Here is an 18,762-nt window from a genome sequence, read left to right as displayed (position 1 = left end):
ATTATGCAAATCTTTAAGCTACATTTTTGTGCTTCCCCAACAGATCCGCCCGTGGTCAAGGTCAGTCCACCGGAAATGGTCACAAATACCAGCGAAATTGTGCTCCTGAATTGTGAATACTTCGCCAATCCTGCATCTTTAACCCAAGTCGTGTGGTAAGCAAACGAGCAAATATCTTATTATCATTTATCCTGCCCAAGGAGCGTGTCTTACGAGCGTGCGACTTGGAAATGAAATGCAAAGAAATTGAAATTAATTTCAAGTCCCTCAGCAAATACTTACATTTGAGTCAGAGAGATGAAATTGAGCCAACAAACAGACTGAGATGAAGTCTCCTTCTCTGACTCTGTTTAAAGCCGAGTTTGTGTGTGTGTGTGTGTGTGTGTGTCTGTGTCTCGTGTGTGTGCTGAGTGCGCCCCAAGGCAGCACCTGACGCGCCTTACATGTGTCTGACCTAGGTGTAAGATACATTCAGGGGACATTCAAAGGGTTGCCAATCTCTGACTCTGACAGCGTTGCGGGGGCAGGGAATGGAGGAATGGAAGAACGCAGCAATGGCTGTAGCCAGGACTCAATTTAACTACAATTTCCACAGTAAACAAAAATCTAATTAAAAACAAATACAAAAGCGATTCCCGTGCTGCGGGGGAGTTGGACACCGCCAGGGCTAAGGTGCGGTGGGGAGCGATGCGATGGGAAACCGCATTCTGTTTAGACACCGCACGGCACGGTGTAGCAGCCAGCAGAGCACTCCCTCTGTATTCCCCCCAGCGAGCATTGCGTTCAGCAGCTGAACATCAGAAACGAGAAAATGCGTAATGTGAATTTAGATCGAATCCTGCAGAGGCTGACCAGGTCCTCTGCCCTCGATGCACACTCAACCAAACAGTTTTTGGGCAGATGCTTCAAACTAAACAAGATGTTGGTTGAACCCTCCTCGTACCCCTGCAGCGCCACAAAGATTAAATCCCAATAATCAGCAAAACTCAGCAGCTGGCAACAACATTCCGCACCCAAAATACAACTCCTCGCGGGTTAAGTAAGCTTTTGTGACCAGGATACAAGGCTAACGAGCCTCGCTTTCGACTGCACCGCTCTGTGAATTTTGTCGACAAAATTCCAGACATATTTTCGCTTTGGCAGCAGCGCATCACTTCATTTGATGGCACGCAAATTGCAATTTTTGGTGACATTCGAGATGCGAGATTGCGCGACTGGAATTCTGCATACGCGCAGAGAACACACCTACACAGCCACAGTTTGAAATACGATGAATGTGCGATGCATATGATGATTATATGCGTTTTGCATATTGAATTTGTCAAATCTGAAACTCGAAAGATGTGCGTTGCCCTCTCTGTCCGTGGGGTCGACCTCTTCCACTTTGGGTGAGCAAAATATCTAGAGCACAAAACTGTCAGAAAAACACACGCTTCTAATTAGTGAGAGCGAAGTGCGGACTGGGCCAGAGAGCCAGGGTTGATGGCTGATGGGTGATGGGTGATGGGTGAGCCGAGTCGCGTTTATGATGAATGAGGATGGTCCTGGTGGGGTACTGCTGCTGCCTGCCAACACTGCCCTAAACACACTCATCGCCGTCGTCGTCATCTGTGGGGCAAGTGGCTCCACCACATGTAATTTTGCAACTGAGAAATTACACAGTAAATGAATAGAGTGACGCGGCGCAGAGTCCGCCCACACAGCCCACAGATGGGGGCATATATTTCATTTACAGCCTCGGCCCGCGCCGTTTGTGTGTGCATTTGAGAGGCTTTCATGTTTGTTTTTCATGTGAGCGGAAAGTGAAAAGAATTTGCCAGCATTCAAGAGAGTGGGAGTTCGCAGAAAACTTAATTTAAATGGTGATTTTTCAGGATTTAAAGAGGACTCCAACACAGAACGTTTTCCCAATTAAGTTTTGTTTTTGTTTTCCCATCTCCAGGTATCGCAATGGCGACATTGTCAATGTCAATGATACGGAGCACTATCAGGGTGGTAATTCGGAGAATGTGGCGCTGGTCATCAAGTCCACCGATAAGGAGGATGTTGGCAACTACTCTTGTCAGCTGTCGAATGCGATTGGCAAAGGCATATCGGAGCAGCAAATTGATCTGGATGTGCAGTGTAAGTGCAGCCCCAAAATCTACACAAAGAGAACAGTAATCCTAAGGAAAGTTTCCTTTAATAGATGTGCCCCTTGTGGAGGTGCTAATGATACCCGAGGGACCTGTCAAGGAGAGCGATGAGTCGAATGTCACCCTCTTTTGCAATATCTTAGAGGCTAATCCTTCGGTGCTCACCAAGGTGCGCTGGTACGCCAATGCCACGCTGCTCAAGGAGCTGCCCGACTGCGAGGAGACTCGAGTAAGTGCCAGTCCATTGTCCACTCTGAATTTATTACTAGTTTATTGTGTGTCTCTTTTAAAGGAGGATCTCTGCCATATTGATCCCAGCAAGCTGCTGTTGGAGAGCATTGGACGTGGCTTTTTCTACAATTACTCCTGCGAGGGCTTCAATGCTGCTGGCTGGGGTCCACGCAGCGAAGAGAAGGAGCTAATGGTGGGTAATCTCTCTCTCTCTCTCTTAATCTCTTGCTTATATCAATCTCTCTCTTAGGTACACTATGAGCCCGGACCTGCCACGCTGACCCACTTCCCTCCGATTGCTGTGAAAAAGAAGAGCGTCATCTTCTCGTGCTCTGTGGACGATCCGGGTTATCCGGAATCGAATAGGTTTGTAGCACCACAAACACAACCACAACCAAAACCAAAACCACAAGAACAACTACCACAAGCCAACAGCAAACAGAAATTCACTAGCAAATCAACACCACATAATCCAACACCACTAATCGCCTACCACACCGTCCAAGCACTGTCGCCCCACGAGGCTGACATGGCCTTTGAGGCGCTGCTGTTGCAAAAGCATCAAGAGTTGCAGCAGTTGCAGCTGCAGCCAGCATCATCATCATCATTATCAAGTGCATTAACAAGCAGCATCGCATCCTCATCCGTATCCCGACCCGCAGTCCATGAAATTAAAGAAACTCACGCTCTAATTGATTTACATTTGAATCATTCCCTTTGTACACTACTCACGCTCACCACCTACACGCCACAATCGCAAATCTTGACCCTGTACACGGGTGCACGACAACAATCGACATCATCCATGTCCACGTCATCCACGTCATCCACGTCCTCGTCCTCGTCCTATGCACTCTACCGCAAAATGGGCAAATTTACGTTTGTCGCTCAAATGGTTCTGCAACCCAACAGATATCGTTGGCTGCGCGGCGGTCGCGGTCCGCTGCAGGACATTGTCACCAAGGACTGGACGGTGGAGCCAGTTGGCCTGGACAGCCGCACCAACTATTCCTGCTATGCGTACAACGAGGGCGGCAAGGGCGTAATGGCCACAGTCAATTTGGAGGTGCATGCACCGCCATTTTTCATCAAGAACCTGCCACAGTATACGGGTGTGCTGCATTCCACCCGCAATGCGAATCTAACCTGTCGCATCGAGTGCGTGCCACGCTGTGAGATATCCTGGCAGAAGGATGGCACCACCATCGAGAAGAACGATACCCGCTACTTTATCAAGGAGAAGTATATGGATGCCTCACCCGCAACCGGTGACTTTGAGAGCATGCTATCAGTGTTGGTGAGTGCTCGAAATATCCGCTGATTGAACATCCACTTTGCACTTGCATCCACTCTGCGAAATATAATACCAATTAATGTTCCACATTTTGTTGGTTTCAATCGCAGTTTTGTGCTCATATATATCCCTTACCACATCAAATTGTATCTGTTGAAAATTGATAGCATTCTCTTTTGTGTGTGTGTGTGTGTGTGTGTTTCTCTAATCGATTTGCAGCACTTTAACATGTCGAATTGGCCAAATTCGAAATTCGATATCTCGGCAGATAATGCCAACTACACGTGCGTCTCAACGGGCAATTCCGTGGGGCCTGGCATCAAGAGTGGCACCTATTTGGGCATTGAATGTGAGTCACAGTAGAGCACAACAAAGTGAATTTATTTTAACAATAATTCCCATGTAACATGATAGATGCGCCCATCAATACAACTGTGGCAAATACGACTGTCTATGTGCAGGAAGATACCATTCCGGGACGGGTTATATGCAAATCATATGGCAATCCAGGTTGGTATTTATTAAGGGGATTTGAAAGTTTAAAACTAACTTTATGTGTTACTCTTAGAACCCTCTTATGAGTGGCGCTTCAAGGACAAAATAATAACCAGAGGCAGCGCTTTGATCATCAATACTCCCATGCAACGCAACGACAATGGCACCTACACCTGTCTGGCCTTCAACAAACATGGCAAGAGCACCGCCGAAACAGTCATCGAAGTGCAGTGTAAATATAAAATAAATATAATATTTAACCATTTATTTAAAGGTTATATTTTACTTTGCTTAGTCAAGCCACGCTGTGAAATCGAGCGCCGTGAAATCGACGATCAGGATACACTGATTTGCACAGCATTCGGAAACCCCGTGGAGGTATGCATTCTCTCCTGACTTTTTCTCATAATATTATAAAACTATTTGCGGTTCGGTTAACTGTCAAAGTTTACTGCCAGCTCGCGGGGCTCAGTGGCAAACATTTTAAAATTCGCATTTAACCGTGTGCGCCGCATAAATCAGAGCAGAATTTCTGCTCGAAATTATTTGCACTTGCGCCTGGATTGGCTCTCCTTTTGCCTGAAACTCTGAAATTGCATTTGCAACGCCGCCGCCGTAACTGGAGTGCTGGCAGTGCCACACGGCGGCAATTTAAGAAGTACGAGAATAAACGAAGGAGCAATATAAGGGGAGGAGAGGAAAAACACTGAAATTTATAGCCCCACGCAATCTCGTATAAGCCAAGAACCGCAGAGAGAGAGAGTACGTGAAAGTATGCACACACACAGGTCGGAGGTGAGGTTGAAATTATTTGATTGGAAATTATTCAACGTGCGACAGCATGAAAATTCAATAATCCGACCAGCCATCGATTAAATGGGGGAATAACGATGCAAAGTTCATGTTTGCACAGATTTGATTAAAATCATACAGCAACGTACAACTACAATGAATGTTACGTTTTCCTTTTGCACTCTCTTGCACTCAATTTCAGGCTGATTTTTCTTGGTCAATCAAGGCGGAGAATGAAACTGTGGAATATTTGGGCAGTGGCGATGAGAAAGCATTCGCGGACAAGAGTTTCTATGTGCTGCAGGAGGACTATGCCATTGCCAGGACCTACAGGTGTGTGGCCAATAATACTGTTGGATCGGGTGCATTCTGTGAAATCGAAGTTGCTGGTAAGTAATATTCATTGTTACCTTCATTCTTACTGCCATGTCGCTGCGCTCAAACACCAAAATCAGACGAATATTTCTATAAACTATAGCTACATTTTTAAACATATTCTCAAGCCCCTTAACAATAATCTTTTCCACTAAGACTCAATCAATAATTGTCTCCTTTTGGAGCAAAAACCCAACCACAGTTTCTACTGCTAAAACACAAATTCATTTTCATTTCAAAAATATTTCCGTCGGCATTAAATATTTGTAAAGTTTCTACAGCAAAAGTTGCATTATTTTTTGTTTATTTATTATCTTGACAGCTGGTTCAGCGCTTTTTATTTGGTGGCGAGGTAAATGCCGAGGCAAAGATCCTTGTGTTATTTGTTGAATATACAAACCTCCATCCATTCATACATAATTAGGCATTAATGGACCCTAAATGTATGCCAAAATGTTACTAAAAACTCTCTTTGCTTATGCTTTTTTTGATAACTCCCAAAATTTGTGTGAAATCCCTCCTTCATGCTAAACACTAACTGAATGCTTTCTATCGAAATAGTGCGCCCAAAGAGTAAGTAAATTCATACTGAAAACCATTTAATTTTGATTTGTAGAGAGTGTGCCCCATTAATCTGTCGCATCGCCAACTGTTGGCTGGCGGGCTTTGTAAGGGATTGAAAATGGGAATGGGGGATACATGGTCACAGACTTATTCATTTGTTCGGTTGATAATCATCTGAGTTATGGGCGATATAGAAGACAATGAAAGACAACTAAAGCACATGTTGTCATGGCGCACATGTGGATGGGCAGGGGACAGAGAGTGGGTTGGGTACTCAAAGGAAAAGCCGTGTGACAAGATGATAAATGTAAGAGGCGGATGGCAGAGTCTGACTTGTCCTGTCTGTGCAGGAAGTGGATGCAACTGAGACTGCGAGACAGACTTGAATCCCGAATGTCACTCTTGAGAAATTTGCATGTGTTTATAAATTACTTTTCTCTCCCCCTATTGCCCCCCCATTGCCATTCACTCTAAGTTGTCCTTTAGAGCTTTCCGTTTCCACTACCACTGATTGCAATCGTAAATATATAATATATGTATATGTGCTCTTTACTATTCCTCAAAAACAGAACAATTGGCCTGGTGGCAGCGTTGGGAGAAGACGACACTCATCATACTGGTTGCAGCCATTTTGGGACTGCTGCTGGCCGTCATTATCATTTGCTGCATAATCATATGCGTCTGCCGTCGTCGCCGGCGCCAAGATAAATGTGAGTACCGAGCACTCTTTGGCTAAGCCAAAGAACAACAAAATATGCATACAAATATTTGTACATAAATACGCTAAGAAGAAATCGTTTTGCTTTAATGGACAAATTGCTCTACGACAAATCGCATAGTTTTAGGCAACAGAAAAAAGATTCAAGAATATTTATATGTTAAGGCCAACTCGAAAAACATTGAACATATTCCCGAAATAAACAATAATTTATGGTTTACTTTGTAAATTATTTATGTTAATCTGCTTCTAGTTTTGAGTTTATTTTTGTTACCGTTTATCCCCAAGCATGAGCTGCGCTTCTTGTCTTGCCTCTTGCATGTGCTTTTGATCCAACAAATGACTAACAAAAAACCTGAGAATTGGCTCCAGCTTGCATGAGAACAACCCAGACATAGGAATAACAAATATATTTCAAAATTAAATTCCAATTAAATTCTTTAAGCGACTAGGAGAGTTTGTTTTTTTTAACGAGAATATTTAATTACGATGACCACTTTTTTTTCTCTCTTTTATTTGCAAATCGTAAAAATTGTGTCCCATCGGGTTCGATTGCATCTTTTGAATTCTTCAACAAATGCAAACATCAAACGCAAATACACACACAAAAACATGCTAAAAATCAACATTATTTCGAACTTAACAACAACCACCAATACAAATACAATCAACCCATCTACAACTAATTAACAACCATATGAACAAACAAATAAACAAAACTGCGAACTGCCTGCCACATATGCATAAAATATTATCTATCGCTTGATGTCCGTCTCTCGATGAATGTACATCTAATTTGTGTGTGTGCCACTGCTTTGCTGTTCAACTTTACACGCTGTTTTAATCGCTAACAAAATATCCATGACATGTGCATGAAATGCGTACACAAACACACTCTGAACACGCCCACAAACTCGTACACATCTAAAGATCACACGGAAGTATCCATAAGCGCCAGCCAAAGGTAAGTGCATAATTAATCTCTTTGTATTCATATTCCATTTGTGTAGTTTTTGAAAATGTATAACTAATCGTAAATGCAATTAATTGAAACTATTTTGATGTAGCTAACAGATTTTGTGCATATTAATTTAAGCATTTTAATTTGCAAATTGCTGAGAGCTTAGGGACTTTATTAAATCAAGTTGCTACAAACTGCAAGCGAAATATTATTAATAATAATTATTCTGGAAATCTGGAACAGTATCCGAAAGAGCTCAGAATCACACCCTTTGCTGTGCATACTTTTTGATTGCCTTAGCAGCTAAAGTCCGATTGAAATCATAATGGAAAATCGTTAAAAACCCTTCTCAAAGCTAGCCAAGATCAGCCATAAGGCTTTCTTTTTTTTCTAAAATTATTTACCTAGAAATTATCTTCCAGAACCACCAAAGATTGTTGTTAATACTTGTAATATTCCAATCACATTCATAGGTATTTTCAAAGTGTACAATCCCAGTCGGAATATCGACTATAGCTTTCTATAAATGTTGATTTATTTTTTTAATAATTTTATTAAGTACTTGCATGCTTTGTATGTGCCATTGCCATATTTTTAAACATTTTACATTTCTTTTTTTTTATGTTTCGTTCCAACAAATAATACGCTTGCTTCGGTACACTTTTAAATTTGCAAATTGTGTGCACTGTGTGAACAAATTTAATATTGTATTTGTAACTTGAACACATTTGCCCAAACGCTTGCCTTATTCTTAATCGAAAAACACTCAAAAAACACACACAAACACACTGCCTGCACCTGCAATGAATGATCATCATCGTCGTCAGTGTGCTGTCGTATCAGCCAGTGATGCCAAAAGTGGGCGAGGCACTGCCTATAGAGGATACGTCGACTAGTTTATTGCCAGCCACCCTATCGCCGGCGAATCATAGGCAGCAGCAGGGCCAGCCAATATTGGCAGTGACCGAAACCGAGAATAACAATGAGATCTTATCCACACCCCCACCTGTCACGCGCTTCAATGGCAATGCACCAAAGTCCCCACCACGCTGGCCACTTCGTCCGGGTGTAATGCTTCACGTGAGCAGCGATACCAAGGAGAATCTGGCTGTGAATCGAATGACACTGAAGCCCCATCCAAATACAAATACGAGTGGGAATGGGAATGGGAATGCGAGTGTGCATGTGAATGTGGCGAATGCAAGTCAGTTGTCGGCACAATTGAGTGCCGTGTTGAACCAGAGCCAGACTAACTCCAACAGCACACAGCTAACTGAGGTGACGGTGGTTGCGGAAGCCGGAACGGGCAACAGCCACACTCTGGGGCCACAGACGAGATTGAAGACTGAAGCGGAACATTTACCATCAACAGATGAGGCAGTGACGACTCCAGAGGGAGCTGCCTGCCTGCAGAATCTAACAGCTGCATCAGCAGAAGCAGCAGCTACAGCCTCCTCGCCCTGTGCGAATGCCAGCAAAGTGGAGCGTATTCTGGCATTTGTCTTTAAGCGGACTAAGAAGTCATCGGACGATGGCACTCGGGATAGCCAGCGTAGCCATGTAGGCCTGTTGCAGACCTTTTGGCGTGGACGTGGTGGCCATAACGAAAGCAACTCCTCCGCCTCCGCCTCCGCCTCCGCCTCCCCATTCGGAGCACAGCATAGGCTCAAGGGAATACGTTGCAGTGGCAGTGGTAGAGTATTTTTGTTACCTTTCCATTTTTGAATTATGATTTTGATTTTTGATTTCCTTTTGCTTGATTTTTTTACATTTCATATTACGTTGCCTTGCCTCCATACAAAAAACACGCACATAAAATCACATGTACCATTAGTCACATATAAAAAGACGCCCGCTAAGTCAGCCACTAATGAAACCACCACAAACACACAAGCAGGCGAAACGACACCAGTGAAAAGTCCTTCCAGCAGTGTCCCATCACGTGCCTCTGTGACATTTCAAGCGCCTTCATTAGACAAGGAAACCGATCAGGGGAAAGCAACAACAACCAAAACAACAGGAACAGAAGTTATTCCCACACTGGGAGCCCATTCTTCATTACAACAAGTCGTCGCTGGCGTGCCGGCGACCTCATCGCTCCTGCAGCAACAGACAGCAACATCACCACAGGGTCGGAGTGGTCGAACGCCACCGCCGCGACCACCGCCACCCACATTGCCACTGAGGCCACCACCAGGCCCAGGCCGAGGCCAAACCCTTGGCCACCCACAGAGGGCACTGTCGAAAGGCAGTCCGTTCAGCGGAATTCCAATCAGAGTCAGTTCCAGCACGGAGCAGGGCACCTGCAACGCCAACACCCTGCCACCAATGGCCAAACGAAGCATATTGGTCTCCTCCCCCCACAACAAGGTCGAACACGTCCAAAGTAAGAATACATACAACATACATACACATAGATACATGTCGCAAGTCACTATTACCATTCATACATCCATAAGTACTATATCTCATCTCAAACTCTCATACTCATCCTCATTCAAACCCATCACTCGTGCTTCCTGGCAGCCTTTTTGTCCATGAACCATTTACATTTTATTACACGTTTCTTCTACACTTTTGTTGTTGTTTGAAACTTAATTTCGAGCAGCTTGCTGCTTTATTTTGACTTCATGTTTCTGCAATATGCTCCAACATGACTCTGTTTTGTGTAAGCTTATTGATAAAAAGTGACTTGCTCGAAATGGAACGACGCATCTGTGTGAATAGACTTTCAAATTCGACCAAGCAAAATGAGATTTCATGTCACGAAAAAGCAAGCTACCTTTTCTGATTTTGTTATTAAATATTATTTGATATCATCAGAAAGAAAAACTCATTTCAAACTCTATAAATGCTCCTCTGTGTGTACTCTAATTTATTTTTGTAAAATCTTTTGCGTAAGTAATTTACTATAACGAATCGAATGCCGAGATGCTCATATAACGCCACACGACCGACAAGTAAGAAACGAATTCAAAACCAGGACAGCACAAGCCAACAAAAGCTGTTGTATAATTAAATGTTTATTTTTTTAATTTTCAGTTTTGCTATGCACCCTCGATGTTGCATGCTTCGTTTATATTTAAGCATGGTTTAACCCCAAATAAATCAAGAAAAAACTGATGTACTAGGGCAACACTAGGTCTTTAGATTAGTTTAAATTAAAAGTTAAAAAAAAGAATTCAATTAATTTGATTGAAACGGTTTTTTAGCCTCTAGTTTATTGTTTACTTATTTATATTTAAAACAATTTATTTCTCCTTCCATTTCTTTCTAATAATTTGATTTATTTTTTATCTCATTTGCTTCCAATCGAAAAAAAAAACAACCAAAACCAAAAAATGGACACAAAAAAAAACACAAATCGCAACAAAAAAAATCAACCGATCCGTACCCGTCGTGTGCCCCAAAATTATTTAGTACACGACAAGTCGTCTTCACTGGGGGAACCATTGACGGAACCTGGCGAGTATGAGAATCTACCGTTTCATGGTCTGCAAACGGCACCTAACAAGGTACGGATATAACGAATATTTCAGCTATCCTAACTACATATCCCCTAGTATTGTTATTGCTCTCTCACACTCATACACACAACCACACTTGTCACTCGAGAAGCGCACTCAAAAAACACTATTTAATCAAGCTAAAAAAAAAACAAAACAAAAACCTTATACATCATATACAATTACTATGCCCAAGCTTTCTCTATACATATAAATACTGCCTTTTGTCGATCGATGTAAATCTTATCTCTTATGATTTGATTTGATTTGGTTTCCCGTTTTAAGTGTCTTTGCATTGCGGGAAACGTGTGTAATTCTTTGCTAGAAAACTATCCAAAAATCTGTACTGTTGCTGGCCTAAAATATATATAGAGATATTCGTAGAAAACATTATGTCTCTGGACATTGTTTGACGTTGTTTCTGCTTCATTTTTCATACAGCTCATTTCCAAGTGCATTTTTTTGTTACATCTCAAATAAGGGCAAATAAATTCATATCTATACTTATTTTTTGTAAGTGCCGACCAGTATTTCTTAGCCTTTGGTTTTTCAATTATTTGCTGAATATTTAACATAAATATTTATATAATGTTTAAAGTTTATGATTAGATTTTAAGTATTTTCTATTATTTCCTTGTACTTTTGTGGGTAAAATAAGCGTACAATTAAGTAACTGAGTAAAATAGTTATGTATAATTTTCTTCTAATTTTAAACACTCCCACCACCCCCCCTTGAACCATCAATGTTGTTCGCTAGTGACACACCAAACAATAAAAATAAAAGAAAATTTCCTCCCCAAAGATTTGCTAAAACACGACCCAAAAATTGCTTAGCTTGCCTAGCTTTTCCAACTGACTAATAATATAAACTATAAACCATAAACCATATAAAAAACTAACCGCAAAACTAATCCAAATGTTTTTTTTTCCACCATCGCTCGCTTTGCTCCGCTCTGCTCCGACTAACAACAAAAACAACAACACGCCGCATGCCTCCTTCATATGACAGTTCTCTACTACCCCCACAAATTTTAATAACAACACAAATGTGGTGCGCGTCGCTCCACGACCCAAGAGACTCAATGGAAGTATCAGTCAGCCGTCGAACAGCCAGCAGCAGCAGCAACATCACCAGACTCTGCAACATCCTCATCCACACCAGCAGCAACATTACTGCGACCTGCAACAACAGCAGCAGCAGCAGCAGCAGCAGCAGCAGCACTATCAGCACCAGAAAGCTGGACAACAATACAATACCATGCACCACCTGACAGCCCCACATAGCCAGGGACTGGACTCGGGCACGCATCAAGTGCAATATAATTTGAGCAACTGCTTCCCCAAGAGCTACACCGAATACTACCAGCAGCATCAGCAGCATCAACAGCTCCAACAGAAGCAACAATTACCCACAGCACCGACTCAGCAGCAGCATCAAAAGTTCAGCACCAACTCCTCGTCGAATGTGCAGCTGCTGAATGCCATCGAACACGACTATCAGCCCACCTATGCGGTGGTGGAGCGCATCCCGGCACCACCACCACCGCCCGTTGCCAGCACGGCGCTGCTCAATACGAATCCCTTTCTGGCGGCCAGCAACTTCCGCAAGTACGATGCAGGGGGGGAGGAGCTGCACGGGAGCATGCAGCGGGGCAAGAAGGGCAAGGGAGTTGCCGGGGACATGGACAAAAAGTTTTACTCGCTAAAGTTCCCCGGAGGCTGTGGAAAGATCAAGAAGCCGGCAGGGTACAATGGGAATATTAGCACTCCACTGGGCACGACCACGTCCCCCACCTCGGCCATGGACCCAGCGATGGCGTCAAAGTGCAAGAGACATCATTCCTTTGCTGGCAATAGCCATAGCGATATTGACTCCGGTGGCAAGCCCATGCGCCTCTATGATCCGCCCGTCTACGAGAATGTAGTGGAGAAGTGCAATGGCCATGATGCGGCCAGGGACATGGACATGGACATGGACATGGGCGGCGGCAGCAGCAGCCTCCACACCAATCCAAATCCAAATCTGGCCACTGTGCAGCTGCACACGCACTCTGGTGCAGGAGCAGGTGGAGCGGGTGGTGGGGTAACTGCTGTCGTTCAGCAAAAGAAAAAACATCACCATCGCCATCACCAGCAAAAAAATGATCCAGGAGGTGGAGGAAGTGGCGCCGAGTTCCAGCTAATGGAGCCCGAACGCCTGAGCATTTACCGCAGCGATTCGGGCATCTCGAACAGCTCCTACGAGTCGCAACTGCCATCGGGCTTGTCCCAGCAGCAGCAGCACCCCCACCATCGCCCATCAAAGGCCGCCCACAAATCAGGGGCAGTGGCTGGCGCAAATGCCGGCGCATCTGGCGGACTGTGTCGGAAGACTGTCTACATAAATATGGAGGGACAGTGTGCGGGATTGATGCATGCAGACTCCCCAACTCATGTGCACTCGTCCTACGAGTCCGCCTCGTCCAACAGTCATGGCGTGGCCCTCGCTGCGGATCCGACAACGCTCTCATCCTGCACATCGCTGTACAGCAGCGGCACCAGCGGCACTGCTGCCTCCCTCCGCTATCCCCGCCTCCAGCACAACAATCAGCACAATCAGCAGGCCATGGCCAATGAAATCACGACGCCCGAAGACTTCGAACAGTTCCAACTGGGCCACCATCCGACACACTCGGCCTCCACGCTCTCAGTGGCCAGCAGTCTCAATGCCACCGGAAGAGGCAAATGTAAAACAGGGGCGCCACCAACCCAGTACAATGCTCACGAGGTGCGTATGGCATGGCTCTTTAAGCCATAGCTAAACATTATTTTGGTTCATTTTCTCAGAGAATTTCCTGTTTTAAGATGTCATTTGGTTGAGATTTTGCATTTAATTTTGGTTACCGAAAACTGATCAAAAAATGAAAATTTACTTCAATTGTACTTTACATTTTTCAACATTCTAATTCAACAACGAAACTCGGGAAATTCGTATAAATTCCACCTTAAAGTTCTACCCAAAATGATGATTCCTAATTTTGTATTATTTTTCTTTTAAATTTACTTTCATGTTTTGCTTTATGTTTTGCTTTTGTATCTGTCTGTGGGATACACACCGAAAACAATCACACTGCCTGCCGCACTCACAACACGCCACACAACTGTGCCACCACTAATGTTGTTGCATGATTCAACTCGTACCTCGACTAACCATAGACCAACAAAACGCTGGCCACTAATCCATTTCTAGCCAATAAACGGAACAACAGCGGCGGCTGCCTCGGGAACAAGAAACTACGACGGCAAACCATCAGCGACCCCTACGCACATATCAAACGGCGTCAGTGGCAGTACGATGGGTATGCCGACTATGATGTCGACTCCTCTGTTACCCACAGCCAACATACAGAAGCCCCTAATGCCCACGGTGATAGCTGCCCCACCAAATCTGCGACAGTTGAATCAGCAACAACGTCAGCAGCATGCCAACAGCAAATTGGCAACAGCAACGCGAGCATTAGCCACATCAAGATCGGGAATGCCAGTGCCAGTGGAGAACATCAAGAACAATTGCTAATGCCAAATGAATTGTTGCTGCAGGCATCCCGATTGGGTTCCTTCACCACCGTCGAGAATTTGAGATATGTACCGCCGCTGAATCCGGCAAAGCGGCCCCTGGCGGATGGCGGGGCCTACGACTGTCTGGTGGTGCGACGGCCAATACGTCTGCCACTGCGTAAGCACCACACCTTCCATTTTCAGAGCAACCAGACGGCCAACGGCAGGCTGCAACAGCTGCGACAGCAACTGCAGCGTCAGCAGCGTGAGAGGGAGCAGCTGGAGCAGGATTTGGGCTCCTCCCTGATGTATCGTCCATTGGCTCTGAATGAGCGGCATGCCTTTAAGCCAATTTCACCATCTCCAGCCATGGCAGCTGCCACAGCAGAGGATGCAAATGTAGAAGAGTCGAAGGCATGTCCGTTGGTGCAGCAGCCACATCAGCCACCCTCTGGTGCAACTGAACAACTAAATCCCGCCGCCTCATTAGAGGCATTAGAGCTTCTAACTAAAACGCATCCAGACTATATGTTTCCGCGGTCAAGCTACCCACATAAGAAGGAGCCCACCACCACCACGGAGGAGGCAATCGAATTATCCACACAACCTTCCACATCGGCACCAGAGATGGTGGAGGAAGACGAAGATCTGGGCTATAGCTTCTGCGAGGAGGAGTACATGGTGGACAATGATAACGATAGTCTGAAGACAACAACAGCACCGACCAATACGCCAGTTCGTAGCTCAAATCAGGAATCGGCGATTGCCAATGCCACTGCAGGTGCTCTGAAATACTTTATGACCCAAAGCTATCGTGAAGTTCACATTTAGGAAGCGAAACATTTCGAAATTCACCAAAGAACAAAGAAGAAACAGGCCTACGCGACGCATACAAGGTATTAACTATTATATGAACGAAATAGATCCAAATGGGAGGGAGTGTAAAATTCAATTAGATTGTAAGTTCCAAATACTGCAACATTTATGTAAGCTAAGCAAACCGCAAAAAGTGAAATATAGTAAGTTGAGTAAGTTAGAAATGAAACAGTAAGCATCAAAGGAATATTTCCAACATTTCCTGTGCCCATAATCCCGAAATGAATCATCCATTGGTCGTATAAATATAACATGATACTCACAAATAGGAGTAAAGAACGAAAAAGGGTTTAGTCTTCAAAGACTCGCACTAATTGCTAGTGTAAATAGATAGTTACACATTAACATTCCGACATAAATATCATTAGAGTTAATATTTATTATTCTCAATAGCAGAAGCAAAAGCAAATACCAATGAAATGCAAATACACAAATACAATTACAAAATGCAATGCACTTACGTCTAACAAAACTAACCGAATCGAAGCGAATCGAATCGAATCGAATCACACAACCAAAAATGCATTTATTTAGTTGGCGCTAACCATCGGCATGTATGTACATCAATCGTTTAACACTATTAGCATAAGCAAAACATGAATTAGATAAGTTAATTAGGTACTCTAGTACTCTAGGAAAATCAGACTGTGTGTGTTAAGTTTGATAGTCATGTGTGTAAGATACTTTAATAATAAATGCAAACAAATGCAGATGTGTAGCTAATGTATGTGTTGGGCATACAAAATACATAAATAAGGGTATACGTTTTTCCATTTAGTTTATCTAAAAACCCCAAAGGGAGTCCCTCAATTTAAGGTACTTTCTAGTTTTAGTTTAAACTAATTATTATTATGGCAATAATTTAAAACCAAAGCAACTTGAAAAGTCTCTTGGGCTGCGGCTTATTCTCCCACTTCCACTGCCTTTACGAAATATACAAAAAAAAGCCATCACAATGTCTCCTAAATTAAAACAAATTGTAATTTCTTATAGCATGTGTCTGACTTTGAGGATCCTTACAAAAGCAGCAATACCTATATATACTAAATTATTATTTGTTTCAAATTTCAAATCAAACAAAAAACAATTCAAAACAAAAAAATATTTAAAATTGAAAACTGAGCTAAATGTTATATGTCACATAGAAAAAAAGGTAAATTCTTTTGTTTCGTTCAATAATCTTTGTTATAATTATCATAAATCAATCAACTTTCAACTGTCGCACCCGCTGTCTTTGTATATGGTTTTCTGCTTTTGAAATCTTTCAACATCCGATCCGAACTCCAAAAAGCGATACCGATCCTCCCAGAATTGTGTATCTTTACTGACACATAACCTCTCTAATTCTCTGTCCCCCCTGCAGCTACCATTTGTTTACTGAAAGCTTAAAGATTAATCCCAGCAATTAAAAAGAACGACAGGCGTTAAAATAGATTATTCAAAGTGCATGAGAGAAGCTGCCACCTAACCAATGAGCTCCGCGCGCATGACCCAGAGCCCAGCTATGAAAGCCATTAGAAAATGTCTAAAGAAGTAATGTGTCTGCTTATCAATCAATCAAAAAACAAAACAAAAACAGCCACTGAATGCCGCCAGGTTCGATGATGAATTCATCTATGCTGATCTCGAGAGTCAACACTATGGGCCCATCAACTACAAGGCGGCCTCCCTGTATGCCCAAGTCAAGAAGAACAAGAAGACGGGAGCTCTGGAGGAGCTCAAGTAGAAGCCGGAGAGAAGCGACGCGCAATCCTCTTCCGCTCAGCAGTGCATTTTTCTATACTTTGTAGCAAGGGTTTCGTTCTAACCTTATAAATTACTTTGATGTTAATTTTTCTGATCAAATGAGCTTTTCAAATGGGGTTCAAAGTACTAAGAAAATGGTTAAAGTAAAAAACAAAACGAATAACGAATTTCTTAAACTAGTAAAGCGAATAACACAGTCATGTCATTGCTATAAAATAGGATAGAGAAGCAGAACAATTAGAAAAACATTTGTCACAGTCAAATTTATAAATATATCATCAGATAATGTAATGTACTTAGCTGCATAAAAACAATAGTAATACAAATATATACTACACATAAATAATCAGATAAAAATCAGATAAAAGTGTATTCGGAAGTAACGTTGACGTTGCAATAAAATTTTAATTTTTTAACGGAAATTTCAATATTTTTGTTGCATATGGGAACGACACACATTTTGAAAATACAAATCATACCAAAATTAAAGCTCATACATAAGTATATAAAAACGAACATAAAAATATATTCACCAATCAAATTGAAATTTATAATTTTGTAAAAATATCGAATAGAAATTCGAAGATTCGAATATATTTTGAACCAATGAGCAATGAGCGAAACTATGGAAGAGGCGCTCATATTTGTTATGCAATTTATTGTAATTAATTAAATATATAATTTATTATTCACACTATGAACATAAATAAAAACATAATTCTATTGTGCAAGTAAATGCAGCATTTACTTTGAGATGCGAAAACGAAGCAAAGATATGGATTTACGCATAGAAAGAGCAACCAAATAAAAAGTGTAATTAAATTGAAATAAACAACTTAGACTCGAGTATACATAAAAAACCCCATAAACATTAATTAAATTATGTGAAAAGTAAAGTAAATAAATAAATTGTAAAACGTACAAAAATGTGATCTATTTTTCTCTCAACTAGGGCACGGAACCCAAATTGGCTGTAGATTGAAATTCAACTAAAATTTGTACCTGCAGCTCCCTACGGTCCACAAGCGTGTTTCATTTCCGCGCAGAGTAACTGAATTGGGGGACTGTTTCCTGCAGAATTGCTCCTTCGTTGCAGCGACCTCATTTCCGTTGCTGGCACACATACAACCCTGCGAGTGTGTGCACACAGCACCCAAAATGCAATATATTGCACCTTTGCCAATGCTCCGCCATGCTTGCATTGGTAGATATTCAATTTTGACAGTCGATAGATTATTGCCAGTAAATTTGAATGATAAATGGGTAAGTAATTTGTTACCAGAAGTATATGTCAAGGGTGTGCAAGGACATCTGCTCCATTTTGGCGATCTTAACTTATGGGTTCCTGAAAGCAGTCCCTACATAATCTAGGAATGCATCACCTCAAGATCAGGGAAGGGATTTCCCTTCGTCTGCCACTCCTCTTGACGCGGTCCTTTTCGGTGTGCCACTGGAAAATTGTGTGCTTTGACAAAAGTTTATGTTAATGACGGAACTTTTCCTCAATTGCTAGATAGACACACATACTCGCA

The 18,762-nt window shown here is 42.6% G+C and overlaps 1 protein-coding gene across 17 annotated transcripts in view; it reads left to right on the top strand.

Moving 5' to 3' along the window:
• The window catches only part of LOC117588880 (hemicentin-2), an 83,590-nt gene extending 66,203 nt beyond the window's left edge, over window positions 1-17,387 (top strand). For 2 of the 17 annotated variants that reach the window (XM_034280389.1, XM_034280390.1), the window contains exons 11-29: window positions 44-155; window positions 1,943-2,124; window positions 2,189-2,364; window positions 2,428-2,559; window positions 2,617-2,732; window positions 3,279-3,663; window positions 3,880-4,009; window positions 4,075-4,170; window positions 4,229-4,387; window positions 4,451-4,533; window positions 5,150-5,336; window positions 5,645-5,674; window positions 6,456-6,596; window positions 7,535-7,568; window positions 8,393-9,258; window positions 9,400-9,951; window positions 10,986-11,080; window positions 12,081-13,838; window positions 14,267-16,403. In XM_034280389.1, coding sequence (XP_034136280.1) covers window positions 44-155; window positions 1,943-2,124; window positions 2,189-2,364; window positions 2,428-2,559; window positions 2,617-2,732; window positions 3,279-3,663; window positions 3,880-4,009; window positions 4,075-4,170; window positions 4,229-4,387; window positions 4,451-4,533; window positions 5,150-5,336; window positions 5,645-5,674; window positions 6,456-6,596; window positions 7,535-7,568; window positions 8,393-9,258; window positions 9,400-9,951; window positions 10,986-11,080; window positions 12,081-13,838; window positions 14,267-15,439 — 6,407 coding nt within the window. In that variant the 3' untranslated portion in view covers window positions 15,440-16,403. Of the gene's footprint in view, window positions 1-43; window positions 156-1,942; window positions 2,125-2,188; window positions 2,365-2,427; window positions 2,560-2,616; window positions 3,664-3,879; window positions 4,010-4,074; window positions 4,171-4,228; window positions 4,388-4,450; window positions 4,534-5,149; window positions 5,337-5,644; window positions 5,675-5,883; window positions 5,896-6,455; window positions 6,597-7,534; window positions 7,569-8,392; window positions 9,259-9,399; window positions 9,952-10,985; window positions 11,081-12,080; window positions 13,839-14,266; window positions 16,404-16,477; window positions 16,562-16,847; window positions 16,891-17,063 lie in introns of those variants that run through there. The other 15 variants (XM_034280406.1, XM_034280391.1, XM_034280393.1 and 12 more) reach the window with 15 other exon arrangements.
• Window positions 17,388-18,762: the final 1,375 nt, after the last annotated feature.

Source organism: Drosophila guanche, unplaced genomic scaffold, assembly GCF_900245975.1.
Source record: "Drosophila guanche unplaced genomic scaffold, DGUA_6, whole genome shotgun sequence".
Classification (NCBI taxonomy): Eukaryota; Metazoa; Arthropoda; class Insecta; order Diptera; family Drosophilidae; genus Drosophila; species Drosophila guanche.
Note: the sequence above shows the minus strand (reverse complement) of the source record. Positions and strands in the feature narration are given on the sequence as shown.